The sequence below is a fragment of the Thermobia domestica genome, chromosome 1 (assembly GCF_964235325.1).
Source record: "Thermobia domestica chromosome 1, izTheDome1.hap1.1, whole genome shotgun sequence".
Classification (NCBI taxonomy): Eukaryota; Metazoa; Arthropoda; class Insecta; order Zygentoma; family Lepismatidae; genus Thermobia; species Thermobia domestica.
The window spans coordinates 243,217,287-243,243,672 of NC_137454.1; the positions used below are offsets into that span (position 1 = coordinate 243,217,287).

Genomic DNA, 26,386 nt, shown 5'->3' on the forward strand with positions numbered 1-26,386 from the left:
CAGTAAATCGTTTATCATTGGAGAGGATAGGAAAACTAACATATCCTTCTTATAACTGGAAGCTTTTAAATAAGAAATTGCCTGAAGTTTCATGGATGAAACACTCAGGACCAGGATAATCAAGGAACAAGTCACTAGCTGTTGGCATGGAACAGTACAAAACACCAGAGACATTGGAAGAGGATACAGAGAAATGGGTGACAGAAGGAAATGAAGAAGCAAGTAATAGTGATGTTGATATTGAAGAATTATGTAATGATTCCGAATCTGATCTTACGGTTGATTCTGAGTATGACGGTAAAATTTGTGGTCGTTTTATAGTACTCCAAATATGGTACAGGTTAATTGCTGTTCTATATGAAATAATTTAAAGTATAAATATTACTGAGTTACTATACATCTTAATGTTGTTTATCACATTAATATTTTAACCCTTATCCGGGCAACCGGGGCCTCCCAGGCCCAGTAGCTTCATATTTTTCTTCGAATTTCTTAATAACCATAAATATTTGGATGCCATAAAATTCTGAATTCTTATATCTTTAGTCGAAGTTAAAGTTATGAACATATCGAGTTGGTAAGGCTAATAGAGTTGGTCAGGCCCCAGTTGCAGTCTACGTTACAAAAATAGCTTGCCCGGATAAGGGTTAAATATGCTATTCCGACAAATTCTTTCACAAAGCATTATTGTTAATGTTAAACTCCATTTAGTGAACACTTCTAAAAATCAGTAATTGTTTATTTAAGTGTTTTACGAAGTGTTATTCCTTATTTTATGGATAATTTTCTTTCAACGGCATATTTAGTAAATAATTTAATCAACCAATTCATTAAATTTAATTACCTTGATTATTCTGTAACTTTCGTAATCGGTAAATGTGTAATTTTTTAAGTTTCTAAGTATTTTCAAGGTTATTAGTTACTAAAGTCGAGTTTCTTTACTATGATATGACTATATCACAACTTCGTTGTTACAGTGTAGTTTCTTAAACAGATTAATTTCTTAATTCCTTAAACCAGGTGTAAAACTTATTGGTCCAATTCTTCGCATACTCGACAATTCACTACATCTCTGCCTATAGATAAAATACCAAAAACAACATTAGGAAGTAACCAGCCGTATCTGTAATATCAATTCAGTTTTTTTAATTATTAAAAAGTTGTTTTCATCATTACTATTCAAAAAATTTTAAGGCAATGTTAACAATATATATGTATAATAAAACTGTTGTAAACTTTAGATCTTTAAAATAGGAAAGCAGTTATTAATAATTCATTTTCCGCCATTAATAAATTTGGTAAACCAAAAGAAAATGTATTTCTTTAGTAATAAAGATCCTGCTGTTACTTAAATACTTTAGCTAGTGTGTTCATTGGTGATTTGAAAAACTGGAGAATGTATTGTAGGATAAAAGAAGATGAGCCAGATTGAAAAAAAAATGGTGAAAGTTTCATGAGAGGCGAACCTAAGAAGAACTTAATTCCGTGTCATTAGTACCAGGAGCTTCTGGCAAACAGAATACTTAATAATAGTACATGACTGGTTTGGTGACAACTGACTTCACTTTCTTTAGTCATCGTTACGTTCTGTCATACATTTTAAATTTTCCTGTTGGTTTGATCCACTACCAAATTCTACCGTGTAGTTGATTTGACGCCTCAGGGGCACACCAAGGTAAGAATTCACAGGGTAGAATGGATAATTATTTTCCGCCAAGGGTAATAGAAGGAAATTTAGTGTAAGTAGAAAGAAAATTATGGTGAGTAGGTAGGAAATCCGACTGTATTACTTAATAAATATCAAATTAATTCTTTAATTACTAGAAAAAATGATTAAGTAGGTGGTTATTTAGTGCTGCTGTTGCAGGTGTTACTAATGACCATTATATTTTTCATTGACAACGATAAAATCCATTTATTTCTAATTGAAACATAAAATACCCATTTTGGGTAAATACCCGGGTATTTACCCAGGGTATTTACCCGCTGAAATAAATACCCAGGTATTTTACATCCCTAGTTGGGTGTGAAGTAAATTATATCTTTTAATAGGAATAACTCAAAATAAAGTTATAACATTTAATATATTTACATTTGCTTCAAAATTCACATATAAATTATCTACTTATATATATACACACCGTGAGCATAAAGTCCTGCCTTGATTATAAAAATTTATTACGGAATAACCGTTGGACAGAATAATGTAAATTCTGGTCCGTTACATAGGTTAGTATTACAAATTTTTTAAGACCAGTAGATGGCACTAGTGCTACCCAAGAGTGACGTAGTACGTTACTTTGTGCGCGCGGGTTAGTTGACGAAATGACATCGAAGCAGGAGAAAGCGCAATGCGTGCTGTGGTATCACGCTGTCCCCGCCACAGACATTACTTCACTGGACTTTTATTTATGGGGCTATACCAAGGACAGAGTCTATGCCACACCTGTTGCTGACGTCGAGGAACTGAAGGCTAGGATATAAGCAGTTGTGGGTACTGTGACAGAAGACATGTTACAAAACACCTGGCGGGAACTGGAATACCGCTTAGACATTCTCCGAGCTACCAAGGAGGCACACGTTAAAGTGGTCTAATGTAAGTGGTCTTAAAAAAACTTGTAATACTAACCTATGTAATGTCAAACGGTTCTTCTATAATAAATGTTTGTAATCAGGGCAAGACTTTATACTCATCCTGTATATGATGGTGTGTTTCATATCATACATAAGTCACATGCTAAGAGGCAAGGGTGATATTACCGTAGCTGTTGTTCTTGTTATTACGTATTCAAAATAAAAATGATAATACGAGGGCTGGAAAGAAGTAGGTGGCAACACTATTTTATCCCCGCGCAGGGATTTTTGTTCGAACTGCTGTTGGCAATATATGTAGAGAGTGGGTAGATCTATACAACTCGAGTGGCGGCGCAAGTGTAGGTGCTGCAGTGATAGTAGTGGAGTGTGTTGAATGTCGGTTGTCAAATCACACCTCTCTAAAGGGGATGTTTTCCAAGGTAGAAAACGTGCATGGACAAAGTTCTGAGTGGCCTGTGAAAAAAAAGAAAAAGAAAAGAAAAGAAAGAAAGGAACTCCAGGGAATGTCACTCTGGACTACGTGAAGTATGCGGTAATGACGCATTGCCGTATTTAGACTGTGGCACGTTGGGTTGCAGCGTTTCGTGCAGGACGTAATAGTATTCAACAGAAACCAGATGGAGGTCGACATGGGGTTGATTCAAGCTTTGCTGTATGTAGACAGGATGTGGACTGTCAGGGGATTGGCTAACGAGGTAGGAACATCTTACATTACAGTGTTGAATGTGTTGCACAATGCCCTTGGTTACCGAAAAATTGCATCCAGGTGGGTACCGTACCACCTTATAGACGTTTAAAAATGGCACAGATATGCCCTCACCAATGATCATTTGGCACGTTACAGACAGAAAGGTCGCAAAGTCTCTTTATTTTTACACATACACACACACGCGCAGATTGGTAGCCCTAGGACGACTATGACTTGCAGGTATTGTTATTCGCAACCATTCAGCAAGACACGTTTATCGAACTACAGTTATTGGTTTTCGTGTTTTATTAGAGTTCTTGCTAATCTTATCTCGAAATATATATATATATATATATATTACTAGTGTGGCCCTAGTCATGTATGAAGGTCTCAGTATTCGTTTCTTGCTGATTTCTAGATCTTAAAGCGGGATGGAAACACAGTTATTTATTATGTTACGCTAGTTACCACTGTTGGAACCCTAGTTTCCACTTCACAATCGTTTGCCGTTTTTTTACTTATTCAGGTATCAGAATTACGACAAGAACTGGAGGCTAGACTGTTGAGTCCAAAGGGATTAAAATCGCAGTTGATTGCACGACTAACGAAGGCCTTGAAAACAGAAGCAGAGAAAGCAGAGGAGGAGGCGATCAATAAAATGGAAGAAGAGACAGAAGAAGTAAAAACAGAAGTAGATGAAAAAGATGATGAGAAAAGGAAAAAAGAGGTAAGAATATGTGTTGCAATTAAGGAATAAAATAGTTTTAGTAAATGAAAGTTTGGAAAGGGAATGGTTCAGATTAGTTTATGATGAGTTATACAAATAAGGAAAAAAAGTCTTTCCCTGCTTTCTCCTAATAGATATGTTAGTTTTCAGTATATGGGTGTAATGCGATACATAACTAAAACATTGTGTTGATTCATTTCCAGAGTATTTTAATATTTACTCAAAATCAGTTTTTCGTGTAGATTATTGTATATATGTATTTCCACATTATCCTCTGTCCTGTGAGTAACAAAGGAGAAAAGAACTTTAAAAAAAATAGCCAGTGTTGTTTTTACAGACTTATACTGGCTCTATATTGCCATTATTATTTTTAGAACAAAAATATTATGCACGCTTATTTCATCTCCCTGCCATTTAAAAAACTTCCCAAAGAAAGACAGTTGTGATTGGAGAAATTTCAATTTTATGAGTTTAGATACTCTACTCTAATAGTACATCTTGATCCTCATGACTGGCTGTTACTAGCAAACGTAAAACATAAATATACAACGTAAAGAATATAACTCTGCATTTTCAATTTTCTGTTAGTAGTAAATATTGTATTATAAATATATGGTAAGGAGTAGAACCATGAACAGATTTGTATTATGATCTTTTTATTATTATTTTAATTATGTAAGTAGATTTATGTGATAAATACTGTATGTTTTTCAAAGTTTTTACTATTTTAAATCGTCGTTGGTAACAACAAATAAATGGTTTGATATTTATGAGGGGCATAGGGTGTGCATTAGTATTCATCGCAGAAAGCGAAGTATGGTTACGTCGTCGTGATCAAGTGGCTAACGCGCGCGTTTTTGTGTTTATAGCTTCCGGTCCAATCCTGGTGGAGGCTCAAACTGAAAAAAACTAATGATTGAATAAATAATAAATCGAATTCTATTTTAGGCTGTAGGACCTAACGCATATAGCCACAGTTCTGAATATGGACATTGAACTCGAAGTATTACTATTATTATAACATAAGCCGTTGCTCTTACAACGTACTATGTGCGTGTTCGCCCCCAAGTGTCTGTCTTTTTGGAAGAAGTTTCCCTCCTAGTTTAGATATTGCATCCACGACAGCATTATCATCCAGAGAAGTCTGTTCTCGAAGGTGTTGCTTGAATTTTGAAAGTAGTTGAAATTCAATAGGAGCGAGGTTGAATAAGTACGAGAATGATCCACAAATTCGAACTGTAGCAATTATCGCAACACGAAACTTGTAAACAGAAGGGACTTCATGATGCAGCAGCACCTCATATGTCAATTTCTCTTCCTTTTGCTGTTCTTCATTTTGATATAATATTACGCCGCAACTATATATTCCAGATAATGTAGCTACAGAATCCCCATACAATCAGTTGTCATAGTTTTTCGGCTGAAATTAAACACACAGTTTGTTTGGACTGGAAGATGTTTCGCTGAATATAGTGGTGTATTCGGATTCTGTACAAAGTGGCAGACCCATGCTTCGTCTGGCGTCAAAATGGGTATGAAAGGTTTTGTGAATTTTCTTGATATCCTTGAAAGTTCCCTGAATCATTTCACTCTGATGTACCTCTAATCAGGAGTCAGGTATCGAGGTCAGTCCTTCTGACTTTCATAAGTAAGAGTTTAGTCATTCCTTACTCACTGATAACTCTGTAGACCCCACTGTATAGCTGATGGTGACACAACTATCTTCCATAACCATGTTACGAAATGTGTTTTCTTGTGCGGTCATTACTGATAAGCCACATGCATTGGCATTTTTGCACGACTTCTCGTTACAGTCGAGCTCACGGTCAATCTAGCAACAGTAGAATAGTAAGTTCTAAAATTTTTCATATTCATTCTCGATCACAGCACGAGCTTTACAGGTTTACATTTTCGTCATCGTCGTAGGAATGCTGTATTTTTACAATATATATATATATATATAACCCTTTGGAATTGATGAATTGTTTGCACTTGATCATAAGGTTCCTCCTTTCCAAGCATGTGATTAGAGTATACTGATCATTTCTACTAAATCTGATGATTATAGTTATTATTTCGGATGCTTTTAAATGCTGATCTTAAATTCTGGTTTTGATGGTAGGAAGAAGATAAGAAAAAGCAAGATGAGAGAGAACGAGTGGCGAGAGAAAGACGGTATATACTTCCGGAGGCACCGCATATTGTGGTACATCCGTCACGTACAGCAAAGTCAGGAAAATTCGATTGTACAGTGATGTCTTTGTCTTTACTCTTAGATTACAGGCAAGAAGATACGAAGGTAAGTTACAAAAGACCTTATTTGTATTACTTTCATAAGTGAACTGCAGAATCTTGCTTATTGAAGAAATTCATAAACATTAATTAATTCACTCATTAATCGTCGCACTTTCATATTTCAAATTCGGAAGGCGGTTGTCAGCTTATTAAATTTAAAAAAAAAAAAAAAGTTTATGTAATTTGTGATTCATTTTAAAGGAAATGTAATTTGAATATTAATCGATTTTCAGTTGGATTTTGGATTTTTTCGATTTACCTCTGGCAGTCTTTATTTTTCATAGTTACTGAAAGTTGGAATTCAGTGATAAAAATACTTTTTGTTACTCTTTGTGTACAAGCATGTATTGCAACTCCTTGATCAGAGCATTGAGTGCTAAATGAGATCGCCTCGTTGTTTCATCCGCCGTATTATGTGGATGATGACTTTTTTTAATTTTGAATTGAGAAGGATAATGTACACGTTTCTTAGACAATTTAAGACAGGCCAGATAGCGCAGAAATATAGTGTAATTATTTTTGAAACCAGAAACACTAGTTTAATACTAGTGTTTTAAGCATAATCTTAATATTCTTGGTTTTATATATATATATTTAGAGGGGGTTGTTAAAGAAAGATTTTGTTCTATTTATTTAAGCATATATGACTATAACATATTTATTTACTTTATTCATGTGTCAAACAGTTCGTAGTTCTAATATACAGGATTATCATATACGAGTATTATCAAATGCATTCATATATATGAACATATTTTTAATCAAAAGTTTTGGAAAGCGTGAATTATCCTAGAGTATTTCCTTACATTAATAAATGGTAACACCTGTAGACATTTGCTGAGTAGACGGAGGAAGTTCTCGGAAGTTACTTGCGCTAGTGATTGCTAATTCGTTGTATTTAAGATGACGGAGAGTTTAACTGAGAAAGTAACAACAGTACTTAGCCATATTTCTGTGTTAGAAGATAAATACATGTAGTTCTTAATTTCAGATTCATAATGCGATGGTCAAATTACTAGACGTCTGAAAATAATAATAATGAAGTTGCTGTAATTTGTTCCTAACTTGAAAAATAAATATACAAAAGTGATTTTATTGGTAACCCGAACATTTACTTTCATGTATTCGTCTAGTTTAGTGTCTTCTGAATATTTTCAAACTAAAGAGGGTTGGGAATGGACAGCTTTAAACACGTTACATGAAAATTTACTGGAAACGCTTAGGTTAAGCTCAAATAATATAAGAAACAGCTTTCACTGGACTTACGTCCGCTTACTATGAGTAGGGACAAGCGAAAGTCTTTTCATACGTATTGAACATGAAAATTATCACGTGACGTCAAGGAAGGTATTCGATATTGCGTTCACCAGCTTCAAGACGTCATTCAACATGCCTCAGTAACGACCAGAACCCCAGTAGAGCGTGGGCCTGTTTTCTTGACCACTGCTTCAACTTCTGTGGTCCTCTAAATGAATTCACTTAATGAATATCTTAATATAGTAGATTTTTCATCCAGTCCCGAAACAATAGTCGAGAGGGCTTAGGTCTGGTAAACGTAAAGGGCATAAAATACAAACGTCAATCCATTAGTCTCTGGGAAATGTGCACGTAATTAGTCCTCATACATTATGTTGAGTGAGCTGATGCCCAGTCTAATAGATGGAACATCCGAACGCGTGTTCCAAGCCGTATGATCTCAAGTGCAGGTGATAGGGTATTAATTTGAAAGTCAAGGTACCCATTTCTATTCAATAGATAACCAATAAGAGTGAAGCCAGTAAGCATAATATCATTAACTCCGCACTTCACATCAACCAGAAAGTTGAAACGTACTTGTTATAGTAGCACGGACATTGTCTGAAGACCGTCAGTTATGACTATTATTTCTGATGAAAGTTTTTTCATCTTTAAAAAGAATCTCAACCAACTGTAGATGGTTATAGACCAATGATGAAACGCCATTCTCACTTTCGTTTCTTCTTGTTGAAGGTTCTGCACTCGCTTCCAATGATACGGATGTTGCTCTACCCTTTGTATGTTGTTCACACGCGACATCTTACCGTACGTACAGAAATTTATCTGGTGCTTCCTGTTAGTGTTACGTTGGAAAGCATTATGTATGGTATTCCTTCACTGCACCACCATTTGATGTTATTTCTGGATAGTTACGTTAACCCGTGTAAACTTGCTTATCTTCGTAGCGCCTCAAACACGCGTATCCACGCGGCTATTAGGAATGTTCTGTGAAACCATGGCCGTTCTTTCACAGTCACAGCACTGTTTCTATTACAGAGTCCATACCAAAGATCATGACGTACTCTGTATTCACGCACTACACTACTTATTTTTCAGATTACCACCATTGCCATTGTCGAAAAACGGTTTGCACGTGAGTACAGTTCGGATGTAGGGTTTGGTATGAAGTCCTAAGGTACGCAGAAAGTAGGTCCATCCAAAAAAAAAAAAAAAAAAAAAAAATTTTTCGCTAAAACTAAACATTTCCGGTTATACGTTTGCTCGAAATAGTCTATGCAAGATTCAGATTTTGTTTTCAGTTCTATTTTTAAAAATCGATGGGTAATCGGCTGAGGAAAAATTAATTAAAGTTTTTAAGAAAAATGATATGTGCATTTTTGAGATTCAGTGAACGGTGATTAGTTTAGAAATGGACTTGAACATGTTATAATAAAGTTGAGTGAATTCTAAATCTTGATTGTTTTTCTCGAATATCTCAAGGTTCCAGAACTATATTAAATGCCTTTTTCTCTATTTCAGGAACATTCATTTGAAGTTTCTCTTTTTGCTGAGTTGTTCAACGAAATGTTAATGAGAGATTTTGGTTTCCGTATATACAAAGCACTCTTCGATGCACCAGAAAGACCCAAGGACGAGAAAGAAGAAAAAGTATTCATTTTTATTTTATATTCGTAATATTAATTACATTTAAATTGCATTTTTAGCTTACTCTTATACGCATAGTAATGTTCAAAAAGAAGAAAAAAACTTAAACACGTACTTTTCCCTTAAAGGTGTACTTCTATCCATAGTAGCAACGAAAAAACGGAGTGTCTTCGTGTTCCCTTTGAATTTTTCCTACCGATGAGAGAATTTAAGTTGGGTGTACTAAACCCAACGTGTTTTTTTGAAAAACTGAAGATGAAACATATAAATAACAGTATTTTCGTTAATTCACGTTAATATAAATGTATGTTCTCAACTTCGATGTCTTCCGCACACTACTTCGAATCATTACTGTATATATATTGAATTCTACATAGTTTTGAACTTCTTGATCATATAAGGAGGACTGTAAGAAGGTTTTATATATTCCACCATATTAGTCACCACTTGTAGTCCTTTACCTTAATAGGTCAAATATGGCTTCGTCCAAATAACGTTAACCTCAATCTCATCTTTATTAACTAAATCATCTACAAAGCCTCACTCTTCCGTACATAATATCTCTTAATAATGTAGATTCCGAAGAAAAGCTTGAGAGGGACGAAGAGTAGATGCTTAGTTTGTTGCATTACGATTTAGGTAAAAATGGAGGCTTCTGAGAGGGACAAGTGTTCTTTTTTTTAACATGATTGTATAAATCTCTCCATGATTATGTAAAACCTGCTTCTTCAATTTTGCTAATAGGCAACCTAATACTCCTCCCGAACACACTTTATTTGAAAAGCTACATATGTATTGTGCGAGTTCTGTGAGACCATACTAATCGCGGTTTATTTCTTAATAAGCGACTCAGAGTCCATAATCCACATATTTTTTTCTGAGTCACCGATAGTTGTGGTGTCTGCTTCCTCGTTGACTGGTTGTGCACATTAAGTCGAATAAGTCGACTTCTTGAGTCAGCACGCAGCTGCTTTCCTTTTTCCATATTGTTTGCTCGCTTTTGTATTGTTACATAGACCGTCAGAGTGCCAGGTATCATTATATAAAGAAAAAAATACTTAAAATTTTAAACCAGCATGGTGTGACTTCGGATTGAGCATGAGTATTATAGGTTTCTTATTCTTAACGTATTATTTTATTGAGACTGTTTTCCTAAGTTGTCTGTTCGGTTCAATTCTGCATAATTTATCTAGTTCAGGGTGTCTATCGGTCACGAAAGTCATGAAGAAGTCACGAAATCAGAAAACGGTCATGAAAGTCGAGAAAACATCAGGAAATTTAGTTTTTGGGTCACGATATTTTTTATCTGTACAAATAAAAGTATAGACTGAAAAAATTTGTTCTATAAAACGTCAAAATTCACCACTAAAAATGTGTATGGTCGGCTTTAGACGCTACTAAATTGCAAGCAAAGCACGCTTCTATCGCATGCATGAAAATACGGCCTAATTCGCACCCAATTTTTTTCTTGAGCATGTTGTGAAATTTTATTGTTTGGTAGAGAAAAGGTCACTAAAAAGTCACGAAATTTCATTTTGGAATTATTGTAGATACCCTGTAGTTGTTCCTTTTTATTACACAATACAGTAACTTCATGTTAAGAAAAAATATCCAGTATCAAATTTTTGTGGAAAATCATGTTGTAAGTCTTGTATAACGACTACAATTCTTTAGTTATTAAGTTCAAATCAACAAAATATTTCTATAACGTGTGTTTGAAAATTGTACACTTACGACATGAAAGTTAAGTTGGCTCTATGAAATTTTAATGGGATATTTCAGTAATGTATATTCCTTCGGGCTATATCTTTGAAATGGGAAAATTGATTTCAGCATAACCTTCTGAGACCTAAAAAAGAGAGGGTGGTTGGTCGTTAGCGCATTGAACAGTGTGATATATTGATTCCGAGAGAGAGAGAGTGTCGTAAGATAAACATTTGCTTAATCATTTATGCAATGAGAGAGAATCGATCAATTAACTCTATACATTTTACTTACTTCTTATATCGCGATCTGTTACTTAGAAGATGCTTACTTACTCTTCTATACTTGTTTGAATTTCCTCTTTTTATGAATCCTTAACAGGATGAAGAAGGACAAGGTGAGCTAGTATCTTAGGAATTTATTTAGAAAACAGTTCTTCTGTCAACTGTAATAGGAGATTTGTCTTCGTTAGAACTTGTGTTTTTTCCTCTATTAAACTGTCATGAGTCAGCCATCAAAATACGCACTACAGTGAAGGTGACTCACTACAGTAGAGTGGAACATACCGAGTTGGTTTGACAATTGTCGTGCTGATGAATGAATTTTCCGTATTGGCGTGTCGTGTGATCTCCGAATCTGTTACCCTGGGGCGACCCGACCTTGGCTTATCTTCGACATTTTGATAACCAACATGAAATTTCCAGAACCAACTAGTTGCTGTGCTGTGATTCAGTTCACGTTCCCCTTTCGCATGAGAATTGTTTTGGGTTACTGCCGCAGATAAACCCCGAGTTTGAACTCACACAGTAAGAGTTTGCGTATCAAACGTTGAGCACTCATCGTCACTGCTACTAAAAACTAACTGAAGATGTTGACGGAGTAGCTGCTTCTACGTTAAAATAGTCCTCTTGCCACATCTACTCTTGATCTAGTTTGACTTTGTACGTAAATCCATCACCGCGTATGCACACACCTATTGTTTGAGTTGTGGAAATATTACAAAACATGACCAACCCTTGCAGTATTGTTATAATTTATTTTTATTTGATTTTCTGTTAATATATAAATGTGTCGTATTACGCCGTAAGGATGTTCGCTAATTCATCCCCATATTTTCCTATCTTTAAGAACACCTCATAATTCGAAACCTACTACGACAATTTTATAATATAATTTTCTAGCACTTAGAAAATGCTAGAATAGAATAGTGTTTTCGAGATGTTCATTATTCAACAATTCGGCACAAATCTGTTACGTCATAATTAATTTTAAAAAACTATTTTTGAACAATAATGGAATATATCGCATGTCCCATGTAATGATTACTACTCTCATTGTAATTTGTAAGTATTAGGAAATTGCAGTCTAAAATTCTGTTGTCCATGTACTTGGATTCTTTGAAAATATGATAAAAACAAAATTAATGTGAGTTTTGCTCAGAGTTTGTTAATGTTGGTCAAAAAAAAAAAAAAAAACGTATAATGACTATTCGTAATTATTCCTATAGAATGAAACTGATTAAGTTTTGATGTAATTGTAGGAAAGGAAGAAGGAAAAGGAGAAAGAAAAAGAAAAGAAAGAAGACAAAAAAGATGAGAAGAAAGAGGAAAAGGACGAGAAGAAAGATGATAAAGGAGAGAAGGAAAAGAAGGACAATGATATCAAGAAGAATGAAGAGAAAAGAGAGGATAAAGAGAAGAGCATAGAAAAAGAGGAAGACGACGACGAAGAGGAGGAAGAAGAGGTAATTGATGATGCATAACTATAAACAATTTACTCTTCTATATATTTTTTATGTCCATTTCCACTCTAGGTATTTTGGTGCTCAAGCGAATTTTAGGCAGGTGCCAAAAATTTATAAAACTAACTTGATGGTCGTTGGTTTTGAACTTAAGCTTCCATAACGTGGACAGAAGCCAAATATCAACATATTGTCATTAAGAAGACAAAAGATTCGGCTAAACATATGCATTTAGGAAAAGACATGTACTTCGGCCATCTTGGTAGATTAAGCTGCAAATCGCTTCTTCGAGCTTCGAAGTATCGTGATAATGGTTCAGGTATTTTGGAAGATTTTTATCCGGATCAGTGTAAAAACTAATGTGGTTTCCAACAACACCAATTCTTTGTTTCCCGATTTCCCAGAACCAAAGGTTTCAGAGCGTAATAATACTTGACATCATTTTCGTGATACGCATACATTAATTTGATGACTTACGAATAACGTACCACGTCATTTTTAAAATGAAGATCTTGATAAACATTAAAGTGTTTTCTTCTGTATTTCTGTAGAAATTATTCTTTGTGATAAGTTCATTTAAATTAAAAAGTATCAAAAACTAAATAACCTACAATAATGATACGACGTAGACAAGCCGTCCGGGGACTCAGAGAAGTGGATATCATGTATGTATCGGGTTCTAAGAAAGAAGGCTGTATTTATTTTTCTGTGTTGTTTTCTTCATTTATCAGTTCCTGTGTTGTTCACTTTCCTGACATTTTTAAGTGAAGTAACTTTTGTAAAGAGGATGTCTGCAGAAGAGCAATAGTGTTTATCAAGATTTCATTTCGAAATTTATCAGGTACATTATCCATAATTATATCTCCTTTCCTGTATGATATTTGTATGTTTGTGTCGATGTTGGTGAACATGTGATTGAAATTCAGGCATTTCTGACAAATAAGAAGTTCAATACTTCATTATTTTCATGCTATATATTTGATTTTTCAACCAGTTCTCAGGTTTTCATTATTCATATTCTGTGTTTCAAAATTTGTAATGAATTCTACTATAGTATAAAAGTAGTAAAATTAGCGGCTGATTCTACCTGATCAAAATTTTATGTACGATAATTTAATAACGTCTTGAGTTCTGGCGTACTAGCAGTAATTAATGCAAACGTTAACTGTCCTATGACATTTGCATGAATTATTTTGTGCATGTTGGCCCGAGCACTTTAAGATACATTTAAACTAATTTACCTGATTTATAGTACCTGAATCTTAGCTAGATCGAACATGTTTGTAAAGACCAAAGGTGGCCATTTTCCACTGGGCTCGCTCGCGCTCGCGCAACGTCCTTATTATTGTTTTTTATACCTGATAGATAAGTCATATAAGATAGTAGCTCCATTTTCTGCTTAGGAAGTAACTAACACCTGAATTTCAATATTCGGTGAATTTTATTACAAGTCCTTCAAGGAAGGTTATGTTTGCTATCGGTGAGCTTTTGTCCATCCCTGTAATATGAGACTGTCGGTGAGCTTTTTGCCGGTGAGCTTATGTCCAACACCCACATTACGCATAGATATCTCCTGTTTTTAACTGACACACAGATTCTTAGGTTTTAATTTTTTATTTATTTATATTTTTGTGAGAAGACAACTTTAGAAGTAAAATTAGAAGTAGAAATTTAGGAAGACATTACAGGTATTCAACATTCGTGAAATTACAGAACTTATAATAACAAGAGCTAAACGTTTCCCGAAAATCTGCTAAACGTTTGGTAAAGGAAGTAACAGGATCTGATATCAGTGACTCTAAGTGTTTGTTAAAACCATTTTATAATAAAACAGCTACCTCTGCGGAAGCTAAAAGCAAACCAAAAGGTAAAAGGGAACTTTCTCTGATCCCTTTATATCGGTTTGAATGTAACACAACGAAATAATAGTACTTCAGAGGGTATTGCAATGTCAATGGTCTCATAGGCTCCAGTAATACTTACAGGAGTTACGGCCTATCCTACAGGGATGTGCTAATCAAAGCACTAAAAATTAGAGATTTTTGAGAAATTTTGGTAGTGTATACCTCCAGAGCAATAACTTTTATATAGAGAGAGAAGGAAAAGTAGAAAAATATTTTCTAAATTTTTTAAAATGTACTTTTAATCGGAGGGGGCTTGCAAGAGAAGTAACACGGATAAAAATTAAAAGACTTTTTGTTGCTTCAAACTAAAAGAAGAAAACTTCCCTACTATATTAATTGTCGTATACAACAATCAGGGCCTGACTTCAGCGGATTGGACTGATTGTTCCCAGTCGGGTCCCGTGCTAGAGTGTAATCTACTATTCAGTGCCGCCTTAGCAGCACAATGTTCCCCTGTGGAAACCAGTGTGGCTCCTATGACTAAATTCTGCAAGTAATACATGCAATTAATACATTCTGCTCGCGGGTCCCTCGGCCAAGTGATCATAGGCCTATTAAGTGATATGACACCTCAATGAAAACCAGGATGATATAGTCTTAATGCGATTTCTTTACTTGTTTTTCTGGAACCGGGAGTCCCACAATAGTGTTCCCATTCGGGCCTGCATCTTCTAAGTCCATTAGATTACTTTTACCCCTTACTTTGAAGCAAGAAAACTTTAATTTTTTAACTTTGTGACTTCCCTCAGGAACAACCACTACTTTTAATTATGTATTTGAAAGCATATTGTCCTGCTAAAATACATTAAATATGAATATTTCTTAATTTAGGCCAAGTTTAAGAGTATTAAAACTGAAAATTTGAAAGTGTGCGTTGATTATAGCCTGTATTTTGTTAAAACAACATCAAAGAAAATTAGAAGTTAATGAAAGCACAATAAAGATGTTTATGAATGAAATTTACATCATAACATCAGTTTGAGTCAAGAAGTTATGTGTAATACTTTCGAAAATGGTAAGCATATTGTGGTTCTAGTTTTCAATTCATCTGTACATTTCCTTATGTATATTAAAAGCCGGTTCTTTAATGGCGTAACATAATGGAAAAATAGAACTTATATAAAATAAGGTAATAATAAGAACTGCGTTAAAAGAGGAAATGTAATTATGTCGATTTACGAAGCTATCGTGAAATTTAGAATGTTTTGTGTTTGTTTGTTTGAAGCTTAATATTCTTTTTCATCAGTGAGGTTATATGAGATCTCGCTCGTCTGGAAGATGAGAATACTTACCACTTATTCACAGTGAATCAATATGAATAAGTGCCTGGCAACCCTTAGATATTTCGTCAGGTATGTGCTAATCTTCACGGTAATAAGATTTGATAAATCCGCAATGAAAATATTGTCAAACAACATCAAAATCCAGTTGCAACCAGGGGTAAAAATTGATCTGTAAAGGTTGGGGAACGCATGACGTCATGTCATCCCTTGTGCCTATCTTTGTCCACTATATTTTTTAGGAAGTGGAGGGACGCCATAGATATTTTTGGAAGTGGGAGATGACGTCCCCCATGTTTTCCTTCACTTTTAACTCTGGTTGCAACAAACGACACGCCATCGTTTCAGGGTAGCTTTCGAAAAAATACTTTAATGAAAGGAGTTTTTTTTTTTTTATGTTGAATTGTTATCTTTCTTCTTTTTAATAGCCCATTGACTTATATGAGGAAGTATTTTTCTTTTAAATAGACGAGATTTTACTCATTCAATTTTACTAATTTCTTCTTCTGGCCTATTTAAGGGTTCCTTGCTTTAAAAATATTCAATGTAATATTGTTTTAGTTTTTATTTATATATATTAAAATTGCATAATACCGTAGTTAAATTTCGCTTAGATTACATTTAAAGATCTCAAGAAGAAGTAGTCAGTAAAATTAACTGGCTAAAATTCTTTGTTTCCTCATATAAATTAATGGGCTGAATAACCATTATGATGCAAGTTATCAACATTCCTAAGAGCTACTCTTGTTTATTGGGATTTAAAGAAGCTATAATTAAATAATACATAATTATTTCGCTCGACTTTTCTATGAACGCGCAGCTTCCTTAGTTGTTAGTAAATAAATTTCCTACTTCGGAAGGTCAAGTAGTTTCCTTATTCTATGATCTCGCACACACACGCACACACAAAAAAAGCTTGGGTCATGGAAGTTGTTACTAAAACAACAAAAACAAATACCTGTCTCAAATACCATCCTCTCATAATAGCCATGAAAAAGTCGGTTCTCTATCGAAAGGTGTTTGAAGTCTTCTGGACAATAAAATGACAGCTTAGACCTCAAGAATGTGATTTTTCATTTTGTAAAGTTGTTTAATTCTTCCTTTACAATTCTGCACATGGAATGTTTTTTTGCTCAAGCAAATTAGTCGACGTGAGTGTGAAGTGAGCGCGGGCTCGCACTCAACTGAGCTTGCACTCACTCGGGCTAGCGCTCATCTCTCTGGACTGGGCTCGCGCTCACTCGCGCTCGCACTCACTAATCTTATCTGGGCTCGCAATCACTCGCGCTCATCTCTCTCGACTGGGCTCGCGCTCAATTATTGAGCCCGAGCCCGGTTGAGCGTGAGTGCCGAGCTCACGAGCGTCGGGCTCGCGAGTTTGGACACCTATGGTAAAGACACAAACCTAAATCTTTATATGGATGAGAATACAAGACCTTTGAGAGGATGGTTGACGTCATAATGATAAGCATTTCTTCAGCTGAAAGTAGCGTTCCTAAAAGTTCTACCACTCTATTTCATAATACTTCCTTGGCTCTAGAGGAGAGTTTTTCCACACTTTTTCCCAAGTGGGGATCACTTTTATTATATTAAGCATATGTTGATACTGGTATACTTATATTTGTAAACTAGTATTAAAATTCACTTAATTGTATGTTTGTATTAATAGAAGAAAATACATATTAGTTTATATATATATATATATATAATTGAAGACTTCAAGGATATTTTATAGAGGAGATAGGATACTAAATTTCATAAAATGTCTTTCGTGGGCAGAAAGTAAAAGATGCTTGTTTCTGTAATTTTCGAACTTTGAGATTCTCAGTTTTAGTGTGTGATAGTTAATCAAGTTGAATTTCATTTTTCTGTCTATTTTTGGACATACAATCATAAGGACTACAAAACCATACCTCGGAGATCACTTGTGGTGTGCATATGCACTACTGTAGAGCGTTGTACTCTCCAATTTTAATATCGTCGTTTGTTCTTCAGTTACTGTGAAGAAGGAGAAACAGCGCGAAGCGTATGGGAACTGTATTAGGGCCATAATATGCAAGCAAGTGAACTTTTAGCAATATTGAATACTATGGAATTGCTGTGACTTGTTATTTATGTTTTATTTTATATTTTTCTCACTATTGTAACCATATTCTTTAATTTCATGTTTAGTTTCTCTTGTCCCATTTTCATATCTATATTTCATGCACCAACAAGGATTTGAATATATACATTAATATTTCGACATGTTATTTGTTCTAAACTTTTATAATCGTTTATATTTCAGGATGAAGAAGACAGTAAAGACAGAAAGGATAGAGATAAAGATAGGAAAAAAGACAAGGAGAAAGAGAAGAAAAAGGAAAAAGTAAAACTTTACACTCAGGATCCTGGTCTTTTATTGGCATTTGTTTACTTTGACCAAACACATTGTGGTTATATTTTTGATAAGGACGTTGAAGAAATTCTTTATACTTTGGGCCTCAATCTCTCCCGAGCACAGGTTAGTATATTTAGTATAGGAATGATGGATACTGATAAGACCGAATAAGAAATTATGTGAAACTGCCAGTGCACTTAATGTAATTAGTACAAAGAAATTTTAGTGTCGACATATAAAAAAGTGCATAATATCACTGCTACTGTTATATATAAACAAAGGTCGACCTGTTACTTACGGAATGGATAGTTTATCAGTGAGGTACTAATGGCACAATAGACTCCTAGTGTTAGTTTCTTATTCTTCGGGCTTCACCTTACCAAAAATGCTTTTCTCACTTTTGAAGAGGCAATTCTCACATTTTAGTGGAACCTGTTTTTGCTTTATTTCAACAGATCTATGCATATTTGGAATGTATGAAAATAAAGTAATTGGAAGTGTGTACTTTTTAAAAGATTTTTCTAAACATCAGAACGGATTGTATAAAGCAATACTGTATATTATTTATTCGTTCTTGTAGATCCTTCCTTCCAAACATAACTAACTCCATAGTTTAAGGAACCCGAAAATTCATCACCGCAGAAACAAAACTTCAACTGTAATTTGTTGAATTCTGAATTGCTATTACGAACTTCTCTAAAATCTTGCGTTATATTAGTATCTCATCTTCTTATGTACCCAAAGGTCTCTTTTTAATTTGGCTTTGCTACTAGAACGTAATCAAGGATACGTATTAAAATATTTCTAGTTAGTTTGAGGATAATCTCCATAATAAGGCATCAATTTACCAAGCGAGCATATGTATATTACTACAAGAACAAAATAAACTATGCTAGCGTTTACAATTACCATGATCATTTTTAGGTATCAGAGAAAGAATATGAAGAAAAAAGTGTATCATGTGGTGAGTCTGTCGTGTTCTGCTGCGTAATCAGTAAACATGGTTATGAAACAGCCTTATTTCACTGTATTTTTTCGGCAGGTAATAGCAAATATATATATACTCCGATTACTAATGAGCTTTGTGTGTGTGTGTGTGTGTGTGTGTGTGTGTGTTTCTGTTTCTTTAATTATCTCTGGAACACGATTTACAATACTACGGTTTACCTGGGTTCGTCTCTGTAATCACTGCCTGGGCTTCCCGGATAGTAGTAAGACGCGAGGTGGCTTGTTTCTGCCCGACAGAAATCATCTGACTCCTCTTCTTTTCTTCCCCTTTTAGCATACGTGCTGTGCTTTTTTCGACACTATAAATCCACCGTCTCTGCACACTTTATCACTTTAATTGTATTTGGCATCAGAAAGCATTATTATGTAGCTTTCCCAGTTGGGGTCGATCTTCGCTGACATTCTTCAACACGAACGTTCACTGCATCTGTTACGGATAAATTGAGGTTCAATCTCTCCAATACGACTGATGATGTCATTCACTTAGCACTAGATGGTGATATTTCACTTGTAAAAATCGTTAGCGTAGATTGGGAAGAACTTCTATATTATGTAGTTAAATTTTGATTCTTTCCTTCTCTTTACTTCAATCATGTTTTTTATGTTTTATTCATTTTAAAATAAGAGAGAACAAGCTAGTCAAGTATCATAGGAAACACGTTGGGTTTTTAGTTACATGGCCTTGGGTTCAGTTTTCACTAGGGGCGTAGTCTCGTCACAAACAACAACAAATAAAGGTGAAAGATAATTGTACCATGGGAGTAATAACCTAAGGAGAGGAGGGCATGTAGTAAGGCAAAGTAAGATAGTTTTGAAGCAAATAGCGTAATTTAATAATTATGTACTCGTACTATTTTATTTTGTCTGGCGCAGGAAAATAATTATGACAAAAAACATTATAGGTTAAGCTTTTTTTTTTTTTTTTTTTTTTTTTAATAGCAGTTAACGAAGTGAATAAGGATATTTTGGATTGTCAGACACATCCTGTGTGTAAAAACTAATCATTTTAAACTTTTATCATGAAATCGTCGAAATACTTTTTGGAAACTTTTACAGTGTATTTGATATTAATAACAAAATCGGCAGCTCTTGATTGGTAGCAACACACTTCTGTCCTTATTCTAGTAGAAGTTATTTGAATAATTCCTTTGTTCTCGATTAACAGTTATCTTGTTCGAAAATAATTGGAGTGTTGTGTATTAAGTTATTTACGTTCCCGATACAGATAATGCAATACAACATGAGCTGCAGTTTACTTCTTTATCTATTTTACATGAACTGTATAATTGTATTCCATGTGTTAATGTTATCGTCAAATGTATATTTTCCAGGTGAGGAAGTTAGTTCAAAAAGTTGTGACAAGGGATACATTAAACTACAGAAAACTGACTGACAGACCAAAAGTAAAGGATGAAGATGAAGAAGGAAAAGATTCAGATAAGAATAGGAAAGATTCAGAAAGTGGGAAAGGAGACAAAGATAAAAGCAAGGATAAACAAAATGAACAAAAAGATGGAGAACCTGTTACAACTCTTGAAGAGTTAGCATCAGGTAAATACATATAATTCATAATACTGGTTTGTGTATGAGATTTTCAGTTATTGTATGACAGGAGTATTAGGTTGATTTAAACCATTTTCCTGTGTGGAAACAACACTTTTTGGGGTTACAGTTACCCATTGAAAATGTTTTCACTGACAGTACTTGTATTTAAAACGTATGTGATTTTTACCATATTGTAGTGATTAGGAACTCCAGTAATATTATGGTATTAGGGCTCCAATAAAATGTAGATATTACATGCAAACATTCACTTTTTTAAAAATGTTCTATTCTTTTCGTGGAGAATATATTTTGAACTAGCCCAATATTTTTTCTCTCTTTTACTTATAATTTTACCTTATGCTTACCCAAAAAACGTTCGTCTTATCTTCAGGTTTTTGTAGGGTAATTTTTGGCAAAGAAATCAGTGTGATTCATATTTAAAACTTAGTTGTAAATATATAACTGAATTGGCAGCTAGAGGTAGGAACTTCATATTTTTTTAAATTTTTTCTTATTAATTTTAAATGTGCACATTAATTTTCAGCTGTTCCGTGATTTTCATTCGTGACTAATCTCTTGAATTCCAAATAACTGTAATATCGGTTGTTCTTAATTACATCGACTACAATGTTTCTCTCTCGTTTTCCATAAATTCAAAAAATGTATCTGTATATGCTCGTTAGTGTTCCTGTTCCTTTATTTTTTAAGACGCTGTAATTTTATTATTAATAGACAAGCGAAAGTTGAAATTTACAGTAGTTTTTTGCAGCATTAATGTAATTTCAATAGAAAAGTTTAAGCCAATGTTGTAGTTAAGTAATTTTCTCAGAAATCACATAACTGACATGTGTTTTTTATACACAGTAACAGTGAATCGTGTATAATATTCATAGAAAAAGAAAAGTAAAAGACGCAGTTATCAACAGTTTTTGCATTTCTCTCTCTCTCTCCCTGAATGATTAGTGAAAGAAGAAGGTTGAAACATGTGCATAATCTTAGCTTTACCGACTTGTGAGTAAATGTCTAAAAATTAAAGGAAAAAATGCATAGAAAATCCAGAAGTTAACTATTTTTAGAGGATTTGTACTCACGCAAGCACTAACTGGTAACAGTGTCAATCTTGATTGTAGAATTTGTTAATATTAAGTATGCATCCTATCAATAAATACATTAAGATATTTTCAGAAAAATTAAACTATATGAGGCGTTCCAGATAGTAGGAGCACGAAAGGCTTGATTCTTGAAAATTCACTGTGAACAGTCAAAATAATGTCCATTTATTTTGATATTATATTTTCAAAGGGAAGGAGAAACTTCTTCCTCATATAGGCACGAAAATTGGCTGCTTTAGAGCAAAGTGGAAATACTACTCAAACACCTCAATTGGACTTCACAAACGTTCAAATTTCACTTCATTGAGGGTGCTCTCATTATCCTGAACACCTCATATACTCTAACGCAGTGATTCCTAACTGTATGTCACATTAGTGTATCTCGCAGTCCCGTAGGATGGGTCGCGAAATTTTAAAATTTAAATCTCATTAAGTATTCAATAATTAGTTAAAGTCAATTTTGAAACAGATTGTACCAGGCAACACCTCCAGCAGCATTAACAATTCTCAGTGATATATAAGAGTCAATACTTTACAGAAATATTATAATTTATATTATTGTGTGTCGTGATATAGTGCGCGTTCAATAAAGTGTGTCGTCAATCCCAGAAAGGTTGGGAACCATTGTCGTAAGTATTACTCGTGTGAAACACATCCATGTCCGTATTTCAGATTTGATGTGAAAATTGTGTAAAATCATGTAAGTCATAGCTCTAATAATATTTTTCCAGGTAATAAACGACTGTTGCCTGTGTTTATTAATGACATACCTGCAGCGAAAAGACCAAAACGTGAAGCCAATGAAAACAACAAAGAAACAAAAGATTCTCAGTCAGAAGGTATTTACGTTTTAGCAATGTTTCTAGGCCTTGTATAACTTTCGAAACATTTTAAAACTAATAAGGACTTAACTTTTCCTCAAAGTAGTGTCCCAAAATACATGAATAGAAAATGTAAAATGAGCAATCAAAAAGTAATGGTTTAATTTAATTTCATTCTTCTGTACACACTGTAATTTGTACACTGTACATGATTATACATACAGGATCCTATGGACATTACGTCTATGGTATATTAAAGGACCATATCAGTACGTTATGTACCCTCTTCTAGTTTCAATGCAGGCCTGCACTCTTGCAGTGGTCGTAAAGGTACCTGGTACCATCCTGGGAAATGGTGTTTCACACTTCTACTTGAAAGTAGAAGTGATGGTACAATTGGTCAAAATTTGTCACCAGAGTCGAAGACCGGGCCAGAGGCCATCCAGTGTAGTCCCATACATGCTTAATGTGGGATTGGTCTAGTGATCGCGCATGCCAGAGGAGGTGACGTAGGTCTTGGGAGAGCACTTCGGGTAATACTTACGGTGCAAGTTGAGATTGTATTATTGAAACGTAACATTTCCGTATTGGTGCAGCAACAACATTAGAACAGGGTAGATGAAGATGTATGCGGCATTGTTAAATATTTCCGGTATTCGCACCAGGGATGTGCTTCATTTTTTGGCTATGGCTCCGAAACCATAATCCCTGAAGTTAGTTCTTCGTGTCACTGCTGTACACATTGTGGAAGGTGACGTTCACCAATTGACGCACCCACAGATGATCATCACCAGCACCGAGACTGAACCGGCTTGTTATTGTGCAGCATAACACTGATTTTTCATTCCTCAAATTGATCCTTTATCGACATCATTAAATATGGGTTGCATGGTAGCAAGGCGTGAGGAAGGTGAAAGTCTAGCGAGCGGAACCCGTGATTATAGTCCTGCGTTCAACAAACTGTTGCAAATGTTTCTAACTGACACCCTGTGTATGACGTTGTTATAATCAATGATATAATCGTGCGATTTGCAGTGACAGCTCGTTGCGGATGATAAGTTTTGAGTCCGTATGCCACTACCATCCGGAACAGGGTTCTTGTGCATGGTACCTCCCTCGGATCAGTGGTGCAAACATTGACTGACAGTGGACACTCCTCGTGCAATTTATTGCGCGGTTCTGCGGAACAGCCTTCACGGGTTGGCGATCAGACTATCCGTTAACTGCGCTAGTCTACGCTGTCTTTTGATACCTTCAGTGTTCACAACTAATTTGGCGCAGTACGATGTTGGATACATTCGACCTTTCCTTTGGCACGTTACTAATTGTTACTACGAGCTCGGAGCTTCCAACAGCCAGTAGTCACTGTTGATAGTGCAGTGCTTGATCGTTGGATGTATAGCTCTACCAGTAACCAAAACGAATGGCGTTTCTATATCATTTCCATCTGGGAGCTCATTTTTCATTTTCTACCAATGTATATTGACTTATGTTTTATTTATTTCCTTGGAAACTGGTTAATAAATTTATTTTTTATTCTACTTTTATGTGTATCCGTCTTCATCATTTTTATGTATACAGCAGAGCATTTCGTAATAGTAGAGAATATTTTTATACGACAAATTCAATATTATCGTAATGATTGATGAGAGTGCTACTTTTAATGTCTTATTAACTGATGAGGATTACTTTCGAGCTTACCCTTCAGAAAATAATAGACATAATGTAAAAGTTACTACTTTCGTTTTATTTTCGTCAGTTACTCATCTTTTCTTTGTAAGAAAGAAGTGAATGAAACATAGTACTCCAATTTTAAGTTAATTTCGAAGTCTTTGAGATACTGCTTATCTTTTTAGTTTATGATGTAATTTCTCGATTATGTCCTTAATACCTCAAAAACAACGATCACTTTCTCTTATAGTCTCGTAAATATTAGGTCACTATTAATTCGAAATCGTGGTAGTGCTTGTGATCCTTTAAAGTATTATAAAAATATAAACATGTGATGTAATTGTTATGTCTTGTATCGTGATAGGAATCAAAACATTCCTCACAACCACGCTCTGGCTTGGGTCTGCAAAATAAAAATGTAGTATTTTCCTATCTACATAAAACTCTGCGAACGGAAGTGTAGAGTGAATCTTTACACGCAGACAGTGAGCTGTAATGTTTTGTCTTCTCATATACATATATTTTAAGATTATTACATTAAAATAATTTTTAAAGATAAGTAAAATAAGACAAATTAGTATATACATTAAATTAATTTTCTTTGTGCAGATGAGAGTAGGATTCTGAGAGAGTCCTAAAAATGGCAAACCGAAGCCATGATTAGAAATTGCACATACCTATACAATAATTTCTGCACTATAATTGCAGTTCAAAGCCAAACCTAATCTACATGACTTAACAATGAAATTTCAAATGAATAGAAGAAGTGGCACATACCTTATTTGATTTTAAGATAAAGGGATTGTTATTTTAAAAACTATGTAGACTTGATAGCGTTTATGTATCCCTATTCTGCGTGAGATAAATGTAAGAGCTTGCATACGCATTTGTGTTCAGTTATGAAAGTTTTGTTCCATCCGGAGATATGATCTCGTCTCTTAAAAACACTTAGGCAGGATTCATTTTCCCAGAATCCTCTTGAGTTGAAAATGACAGTATAAATTGAGTCTAAAACTACAGTATTATTTCAAGTAATGAAATGTAGCAAATATAGCTAAACTAATATGTATGATACATAGATAATGCTGTTTACTTTTCTTAAGATATAAAGAATTGAACATTGTTGCAGCAGTTGACGATAGATAAGAGAAACAGCACTGTTCTTTCAAAGATGCAGACTGCTGTAGGGGATGAATGGAAAGTTCTGAATTTAAACAATAATTTACTTCCCCTGGCTAGGTCAGTGATCTTTTTCTTTTGCGATGGCAAAAATTGGGAAAGTAGAGAGACCTATTTTTATTTATTACTTTAGGCGGAATAGATCATAACAGAGAGAGAATTAGTATTCATGGATTCGTGTATTCCTCTAGTTAATCAAGAACTGTTTACTTTCCGATTGTTGAATGAGGCATGTGTATATTTTATGTGCATGGCCATATCTAAGAAATCATGAGGCATAAATCTAAGTAAAATAATTCACCGACTTTCAGGGAAGTCTTTGAGTTTTTCTTCGGCTTAGAAGTATTCTTATGCTTCTCTTCTTAGCAATATAACTAGTTTTACGTTAGCAGAAGGCAGGAAGCTCGTTTTCAAAGCGATGAGTTTAGGTAAGGGCGCATCCTTTATAATGCATAATCTAGGGAGTTTTACTAGAAAAAGATTTGCTCTAGACTTGAAAAAAGAAAATATATATATATATATATTTCTATATGTTTGCTAAGATTTTCTGTGCTGTCATCTGATCGTATTTCGTACTTTTTGTTGAACTATAAACATATTAGAATACTATTTGATAATAAAGTTCGTTTTAATAAGTTATTTAAGAAATTAACAATCTGTAATGTTAGTTAGCTAGAGTCAATAAAGTATGTAATTGTATGTAATATAATTGGTGAGAGTGTCTATAAAATACATAATAAATAAATCAAATATGAATTATTGAGAACTGTGGGTGTTCTCTTTTGCTCAGAAAAATGCCACAGGAAGCTTCACATGAGGTTTCAGTGTAGCAGCT

General features: G+C 34.4%; 1 protein-coding gene across 2 annotated transcripts in view; it reads left to right on the plus strand.

Annotated features, from left to right (window-relative positions):
- LOC145694852 (cell division cycle and apoptosis regulator protein 1-like) overlaps positions 1-26,386 on the plus strand; it is a 108,405-nt gene that overhangs the window by 75,474 nt on the left and 6,545 nt on the right. For both annotated transcript variants that reach the window (XM_081771559.1, XM_081771550.1), the window contains 7 exons: positions 3,810-4,010; positions 6,133-6,309; positions 9,081-9,209; positions 12,451-12,654; positions 18,123-18,338; positions 20,555-20,774; positions 22,612-22,719. In XM_081771559.1, the coding sequence (XP_081627685.1) occupies positions 3,810-4,010; positions 6,133-6,309; positions 9,081-9,209; positions 12,451-12,654; positions 18,123-18,338; positions 20,555-20,774; positions 22,612-22,719 (1,255 nt within the window). The remainder of the gene's footprint in view (positions 1-3,809; positions 4,011-6,132; positions 6,310-9,080; positions 9,210-12,450; positions 12,655-18,122; positions 18,339-20,554; positions 20,775-22,611; positions 22,720-26,386) is intronic.